This window comes from Cuculus canorus, chromosome 34 (genome assembly GCF_017976375.1).
Source record: "Cuculus canorus isolate bCucCan1 chromosome 34, bCucCan1.pri, whole genome shotgun sequence".
In the NCBI taxonomy this organism is placed as follows: domain Eukaryota; kingdom Metazoa; phylum Chordata; class Aves; order Cuculiformes; family Cuculidae; genus Cuculus; species Cuculus canorus.
In genome coordinates, this window is record NC_071434.1 from 584915 (window position 1) to 593496 (window position 8582).

Here is an 8582-nt window from a genome sequence, read left to right on the forward strand (position 1 = left end):
TGTCCGACCCCAACGGAACCCCAACGGAACCCAACGGAACCCCAACGGAACCCAACGGAACCCAACAGAACCCCAACGGAACCCAACGGAACCCCGAGACCGGAGCTTGGGTGTCGATGTCGGGCTTAGATCCCAATCTTTGGTCAACTTTGGTGGTGGATCCCAGATTTTTGGTCAACTTTGGTGTTAAATCCCAGATCTTTGGTCAATGTCGGTGGTGGATCCCCAATCTTTGGTCAACTTTGGTGGTGGATCCCCAATCTTTGGTCAATGTCGGTGGTGGATCCCAGATCTTTGGTCAACTTTGGTGTTAAATCCCAGATCTTTGGTCAATGTCGGTGGTGGATCCCCAATCTTTGGTCAACTTCAGTCTTAGATCCCAGATTTTTGGTCAATTTTGGTGGTGGATCCCAAATCTTTGGTCAACTTGGTCTTAGATCCCAGATTTTGGGTCAATGTTGGGGTTAGATCCCAAATCTTGGGTCAATTTTGGTGGTGGATCCAAATCTTGGGTCAACTTTGGTCTTAGATCCCAGATTTTTGGTCAACGTCTGTGTTAAATCCCAGATCTTGGGTCAATTTGGTGGTGGATCCCCGATCTTGGGTCAATCTTGGGGCTGGATCCCGGATCCTTGGTTGCTTTGGTCTTAGATCCCAGAATTTGGTCAACTTTGAAGGTCGGATCCGAGATCTTGAAGCAATTTCGGTGGTGGATCCTCAATCCTTGGTCAATGTCGGTGGGGGAATCCCAAATCCAGGTTGGTTTTGGTGGTGGATCCGAGACCTTTGGTCACTTCTGGTGCTCTATCCCAGATCTTTGATCACTTTTGGTGTGGATCCGAGATCTTTGGTCACTTTTGATGCTCTATCCCAGATCTTTGGTCACTTTTGGTTGGTGGATCCGAGACCTTTGGCCACTTTTTGGTGGTGGATCCGAGATCTTTGGCCACTTTTTGGTGGTGGATCCGAGATCTTTGGTCACTTTTGGTGCTCTATCCCAGACCTTTGGTCACTTTTGATGCTCTATCCCAGATCTTTGGTCACCTCTGGTGGTGGATCTGAGATCTTTGGTCACTTTTGGTGGTGGATCCGAGACCTTTGGTCACTTTTGGTGCTCTATCCCAGACCTTTGGTCACTTTTGATGCTCTATCCCAGATCTTTGGTCACTTCTGGTGGTGGATCCGAGACCTTTGGTCACTTTTGGTGCTCTATCCCAGATCTTTGATCACTTTTGGTGGTGGATCCGAGACCTTTGGTCTCTTTTGATGCTCTATTCCCAGACCTTTGGTCACTTCTGGTGGTGGATCCGAGATCTTTGGTCACCTTTGGTGCTTTATCCCAGATTTTTGGCCACTTTTGATGCTCTATCCCAGACCTTTGGTCACTTTTGGTGGTGGATACGAGATCTTTGATCACTTTTGGTGCTCTATCCCAGATCTTTGGTCACTTCTGGTGGTGGATCCCAAATCCCAGGTTGGTTTTTGGTGGTGGATCCGAGACCTTTGGCCACTTTTGATGCTCTATCCCAGATTTTTGCCACTTTCGGTGGTGGATCCGAGACCTTCGGCCACTTTTAGCGCTGAATCCCAGCTTTTGGCTCAACTTTGACTCCGAAGCCCGAACTTCCGATCAATGTTGGTGGTGGATCCCCTCCTTTCATTCCATTTTAGCGCCGCATCCCCGATTTCCATCAATTTCGACACCAAATCCGGGGGTTTTTTTTGGCCAAACACCTACGGACTTCCACCCCCTGAACTTCCCGCGGGATTCCGTCCCCTTCAGTCCATCCCAGCGCCCCAATCCCGCGTCGCCCTCACCTCCTTCTTTTGGAGTCCCCCAACTCCCTTTCGGTCTTCCCGGGGGTGGAATTCAACGCTCAACGGAATGAACATCAAAGGGAAAGTGGAGCTTTGGTGGTTCCACCAGGACACCGGATGGGTTCTCTGAGGTCGGATGGTGCCGATGGGGTTATCCGAGGTTGGATTGTTCCAATGGAGTTATCCGAACACGGATGGGTCCTCCAAGGTCGGATGATGCTGATGGGGTTATCCGAGGTTGGATGGTTCCGATGGAGTTATCCGAACACGGATGGGTCCTCCAAGTTTGGATGGTTCTGATTGGGTTATCCGAGGTCGGATGGTTCGATTGGGTTATCCAAGGTTGGATGGACCATCCAAGGTCGGATGATGCCGATTGGGTTCTCCGAGGTCGAATGGTTCCGATGGGGGTTATCCGAACACGGATGGGTCCTCCAAGGTCGGATGGTGCTGATGGGGTTATCCGAGGTTGGATGGTTCCGATGGAGTTATCCGAACACAGATGGGTCCTCCAAGGTCAGATGATGCCGATTGGGTTCTCCAAGGTCGGATGGTTCCGATTGGGTTATCCGAAGACAGATGGATCAATCCAAGGTTGGATGGTTCCGATTGGGTTATCCGAACACAGATGGATGATCCGAGGTTGGATGGTTCCGATTGGGTTATCCGAACACGGATGGGTCCTCCAAGGTCGGATGGTTCCGATTGGTTCTCCGAGGTGGATGGTTCCGATTGGTTATCCGAACACGGATGGGTCCTCCAAGGTCGGATGGTTCCAATTGGGTTATCCGAGGTTGGATGGTCCCGATTGGGTTATCCTAACATGGATGGGTCTTCCGAGGTCGGATGATGCCGATGGGGTTCTCCGAGGTCGGATGTTCCGATTGGGTTATCCGAGGTCGGATGGTTCCGATTGGGTATCCGAACACGGATGGGTCCTCCAAGGTCGGATGATGCCGATGGGGTTATCCGAGGTTGGATGGTTCCGATTGGGTTCTCCAAGGTTGGATGGTTCCGATTGGGTTATCCGAACACGGATGGGTCCTCCAAGGTCGGATGATGCTGATGGGGTTCTCCAAGGTTGGATGGTTCCAATTGGGTTATCCGAGGTCGGATGGTTCCAATGGGGTTATCCGAACACGGATGGGTCCTCCAAGGTCTGATGATGCCGATGGGGTTCTCCGAGGTCGGGTGGTTCCGATTGGGTTCTCCGAGGTCGGATGGTTCTGATGGGGTTATCCCAACACGGATGGGTCCTCCAAGGTCGGATGGTTCCGATTGGGTTATCCCAACACGGATGGGTCCTCCAAGGTCAGATGATGCCGATTGCGTTATCCGAGGTTGGATGGTTCCGATGGGGTTATCCGAACACAGATGGGTCCTCCAAGGTTGGATTATGCTGATGGGGTTTCTCCGAGGTCGGATGTTCCGATGGGGTTCTCCGAGGTCGGATGGTTCGATGGAGTTATCCCAACACGGATGGACCATCCAAGGTCGGATGGTTCCGATTGGGTTCTCCGAGGTCGGATGGTTCCGATGGGGTTATCCACAGACGGATATTCCCTATCCCGAGCCCGGAGGACCTCTCTGGAGTTCTCCGACGGCGTTATCCGGTCGGGACGCCGCTGGGTTGTCCCGTCTCGTGGCGTCTCCGTGGCTGATCCCACCCTTTGTGCTTCGGAGGGGGACCGGAGAGACCGGTTGGAACCGGAGCCGACGTCGGAGCCGGTCCGTCGGGAACCGCGTTGGGAAATAACGGGGAGCAACCGCCCCGGCCTGGGGACATCGGAATGAGATGAGGGGGACGTTGGATATGGGGAGATGGGGATAGAGGGGGAGGGGACGGAGGCTATGGGGGGGTCTATAGGGGCTATAGGGGGTCTATAGGGGCTATAGGGGGGCTATAGAGGCTATGGGGGGGTCTATAGGGTCTATAGGGGGGAGAAGAGGGATATAGAGGCTATAGGGGGGTCTATAGGGGCTATAGGGGGGCTATAGAGGCTATGGGGGGACTATAGAGGCTATAGGGGGGTCTATAGGGGCTATAGGGGGGCTATAGAGGCTATGGGGGGGTCTATAGGGGCTATAGGAGGGCTATAGAGGCTATAGGGGGGCTATAGAGGCTATAGGGGGGGTCTATAGGGGCTATAGGGGGGCTATAGAGGCTATGGGGGGTCTATAGGGGCTATAGGGGGGCTATAGAGGCTATGGGGGGGTCTATAGGGGCTATTGGGGACTATAGAGGCTATGGGGGGGGTCTATAGGGGGGAGAAGAGGGCTATAGGGGGTCTATAGGGGGGAGAAGAGGGCTATAGAGGCTATGGGGGGGGTCTATAGGGGGAGAAGAGGGCTATAAAGGCTATGGGGGGGGGTCTATAGGGGGGAGAAGAGGGCTATAGAGGCTATGGGGGGGTCTATAGGGGCTATAGGGGGGCTATAGAGGCTATGGGGGGGTCTATAGGGGGGAGAAGAGGCTATAGAGGCTATAGGGGGGTCTATAGGGGGAGAAGAGGGCTATAGAGGCTATGGGGGGGTCTATAGGGGGGAGAAGAGGGCTATAGAGGCTATGGGGGGGTCTATAGGGGGGAGAAGAGGGCTATAGAGGCTATGGGGGGGGTCTATAGGGGCTCCATAAGGGGGAGAAGAGGGATATAAAGGCTATGGGGGGGTCTATAGGGGCTATAGGGGGACTATAGAGGCTATAGGGGGGGGTCTATAGGGGCTATAGGGGGACTATAGAGGCTATGGGGGGGTTCTATAGGGGGGAGAAGAGGGCTATAAAGGCTATGGGGGGGTCTATAGGACCTATAGGGGCTCCATAGGGGTTACAGGCAGGGCTATAGGAGGCTCTATAGGGGCTCTATAGAGAGGGGCTATAGGGGTCCTTATGGAGCTGGGGGGGGGGGGGGGCTCTCCTCCAAAGAAAACAACAACTCCCATGATGCCCCGCGCCCCTCCCCGGGCACTTCCGGCCTCGCGGGGCCCTGACTTCCGGCGCGCGGCCATGGCGGTGCGGCTGAGGCGGCGCTCGGCGGGGCCGGTGGGGCCCGTTCAGCTCCTGCCGTGTCGCGTCCGCAGCGACGGCGACGCCCCCGTGAGGGCCTTCTGAGGGCCAGGGAGGGGCCCCAAGGCGGTGAGGGGGTGTGGGGCGGCTGTGGGGCGGGAGGAGGGGCTGGGGGGCGGGGTGAGGGAGGTGTGGGGCTGGGGGGGCGTCAATGGGGCTGGGGGGGCGTCTGTGGGGCGGGAGGAGGGAGGTGTGGGGCTGAGGGAGCTGTGGGGCAGGGGGGGAATCTATGGGGCTGGGGGGGCGTCTATGGGGCGGGATGAGGGGCTGTGGGGCGGGGGGGAGCTATGGGGCTGGAGGGGCTGTGGGGCGGAGGAGGATCTATGGGGCTGGGGGGGCGTCTATGGGGCGGGAGGAGGGAGGTGTAGGCCTGAGGGAGCTGTGGGGCACGGGGGGAATCTATGGGGCTGGGGGGGCGTCTATGGGGCGGGATGAGGGGCTGTGGGGCGGGGGGATCTATGGGGCAGGGGGGATCTGTGGGGCTCAGAGGGAGCAGTGGGGGCTGGGGGGCGTCTATGGGGCGGGAGGAGGGAGATGTGGGGCTGAGGGGGCTGTGGGGCGGGGGGAGGTGTGGGGCAGGGGGGACCTGTGGGGCAGGGGGATCTATGGGGCTGGAAGGGAGCAGGGGGGGCTGGGGGGGCGTCTATGGGGCGGGATGAGGGGCTGTGGGGCAGGGGGGGCTATGGGGCGGGATGAGGGAGGTGTGGGGCGAGGGGAGGTGTGGGCTGAGGGAGCTGTGGGGCAGGGGGGATCTATGGGGCTGGGAGGGCGGCTATGGGGCGGGATGAGGGGCTGTGGGGCTGAGGGAGCTGTGGGGCAGGGGGGGCTGTGGGGCTGAGGGAGGTGTGGGGCTGAGGGGAGATGTGGGGCTGAGGGAGGTGTGGGGCGAGGGGGATCTATGGGGCTGGAGAGGGGGGTGGGCTGAATCTATGGGGCTGGAGAGGTCATGGGGGGAATCTATGGGGCAGGGGGTGATAACGGAGGGAATCTATGGGGCAGGGGGTGATAATGGGGGGGAATCTATGTGGCAGGGGGTGATAACGGAGGGAATCTGTGGGGCAGGGAGTGATAACGGGGGGAATCTATGGGGCTGAGGGGCCGCTATGGGGCAGGTTTGGGGGCGCTGACCCCCTCTTTTCCCTCTGCCCCATAGATCTGTGGGCCTCGTTCCGTGGACGCCGCTTGGGGGGCCGGGAGTTGCCGCTGCCCCACGGATTCCGTGGGGCAGTGCTGCGTGAAGAAGAGCCGCCCCACGGCGACCCCGAGGTGGGGCCACCCCACACGCTATGGGGCTGCCCCATAGAGGGATCTGTGGGGCAGAGGGGACACACGGGAGCCCCATAGAGGGATCTGTGGGGCAGAGGGGGGGAATCTATGGGGCAGAGGGGTCACATGGGAGCCCCATAGAGGGATCTGTGGGGCTGGGGGGGGAATCTGTGGGGCAGAGGGGTCACATGAGAGCCCCATAGAGGGATCTGTGGGGCAGAGGGGACACACGGGAGCCCCATAGAGGGATCTGTGGGGCTGGGGGGGAATCTATGGGGCAGAGAAGTCATATGGGAGCCCCATAGAGGGATCTATGGGGCAGAGAGGACACACGGGAGCCCCATAGAGGGATCTGTGGGGCAGAGGGGGGGAATCTATGGGGCAGAGGGGTCACATGGGAGCCCCATAGAGGGATCTGTGGGGCTGGGGGGGAATCTGTGGGGCAGAGGGGTCACATGAGAGCCCCATAGAGGGATCTGTGGGGCAGAGGGGTCACACGGGAGCCCTAGAAAGGGATCTGTGGGGCTGGGGGGGGGAATCTATGGGGCAGAGAAGTCATATGGGAGCCCCATAGAGGGATCTATGGGGCAGAGGGGACACACGGGAGCCCCATAGAGGGATCTGTGGGGCAGAGGGGGGGAATCTATGGGGCAGAGGGGTCACATGGGGGCCCCATAGTGGGATCGGTGGGGCAGAGGGGACACACGGGAGCCCCATAGAGGGATCTGTGGGGCAGAGGGGGGGAATCTATGGGGCAGAGGGGTCACATGGGAGCCCCATAGAGGGATCTGTGGGGCAGAGGGGGGGAATCTATGGGGCAGAGGGGTCACATGGGAGCCCCATAGAGGGATCTGTGGGGCAGAGGGGGGGAATCTATGGGGCAGAGGGGTCACATGGGAGCCCTATAGAGGGATCTGTGGGGCAGAGGGGGGGGGAATTGTGAGGGTGGTGGTAAATCTGTGGGGCCGGAGGGGCTGCTGTGGGGCAGGGTGTGGGGCAGCCCCATAGCGCTGTGCCCCCCAGGAGCGGTGGCTGACGGAGACGGGGACGTTCGGGGCGGTGACGGAGTGGGGGGCAGACGCTGTGCCCCCCCCCCGCTATGGGGCTGGCGCGGGCGCTGCAGTGGGGCAGCCTGGCCCAGGCGGTGAGCCGCGCTATGGGGCAGCGCTTGGGGGGCACACTTATGGGGCGGGGGCACACTTGTGGGGCAGGAGGGAGGGTTGAGGTCCCACTTATGGGGCAGGAGGAAGGGTTGAGGTCCCACTTATGGGGCAGGAGGGAGGGCCGAGGTCCCACTTATGGGGCAGGAGGGAGGGCTGAGGTCCCACTTATGGGGCAGGGCCCCCACTTATGGGTCCAGAACCTCTTTATTCCTACTTATGGGGCAGGAGGGAGGGTAGAAGTCCTACTTATGGGGCAAGGCCCCCACTTATGGGTCCAGAACCTCTTTATTCCCACTTATGGGGCAGGAGGGCGGCCGGGGTCCCACTTATGGGGCAGGAGGGAGGGTTGAGGTCCTACTTATGGGGCAGGGCCCCCACTTATGGGTCCAGAACCTCTTTATTCCCACTTATGGGGCAGGAGGGAGGGCCGAGGTCCCACTTATGGGGCAGGAGGGAGGGTCAAGGTCCTACTTATGGGGCAGGGCCCCCACTTATGGGTCCAGAACCTCTTTATTCCCACTTATGGGGCAGGAGGGCGGCCGGGGTCCCACTTATGGGGCAGGAGGGAAGGCTGAGGTCCCACTTATGGGGCAGGGCCCCCACTTATGGGTCCAGAACCCCTTTGTCCCCACTTGTGGGGCAGGAGGGCGGCCGGGGTGCCACTTGTGGGGCAGGAGGGCGGCCGGGGTGCCACTTGTGGGTCCCGCCCCACAGCTCCACGCTGCGGTCCCGGAGGACGACGAGGACGATGAGTTGAAGCCCTGAGGCCGCCGTGAGCCCTTCCCAGTGCCCTCCCAGTCCTTCCCAGTTCCCACTGGTCTCTCCCAGTGCCCTCCCAGTCTCCTCCAAACCCCTCCCAGTCCCCTCCAATCCCCTCCCAGTCCCCTCCAATCTCCTCCCAGTGCCTCCCAGTATCCTCCAGTCCCCTCCCAGTCCCCTCCGATCCCCTCCCAGTGCCTCCCAGTCCCCTCCAATCCCCTCCCAGTGCCTCCCAGTCCCCTCCGATCCCCTCCCAGTCCCCTCCGATCCCCTCCCAGTGCCTCCCAGTATCCTCCAATCCCCTCCCAGTCCGTTCTAATCCCCTCCCAGTCCCCTCCAATCCCCTCCCAGTGCCTCCCAGTCCCCTCCGATCCCCTCCCAGTGCCTCCCAGTCCCCTCCGATTCCCTCCCAGTGCCTCCCAGTCCCCTCCGATCCCTCCCAGTGTCTCCCAGTCCCCTCCAGTCCCCTCCCAGTGCCTCCCAGTCCCCTCCCAGTGCCTCCCAGTCCCCTC

The 8582-nt window shown here is 60.0% G+C and overlaps 1 protein-coding gene across 1 annotated transcript; it reads left to right on the forward strand.

Annotated features, from left to right (window-relative positions):
- The first annotated feature begins 4807 nt into the window (after positions 1 to 4807).
- LOC128849878 (ribonuclease H2 subunit C-like) lies at positions 4808 to 8189 on the forward strand. The gene is given in 5 exon segments (XM_054052545.1): positions 4808 to 4922; positions 4925 to 4951; positions 6036 to 6148; positions 7172 to 7292; positions 8026 to 8189. Coding segments are annotated over 5 exon segments (399 nt in total). The 5' UTR covers positions 4808 to 4822; the 3' UTR covers positions 8064 to 8189.
- Positions 8190 to 8582: the final 393 nt, after the last annotated feature.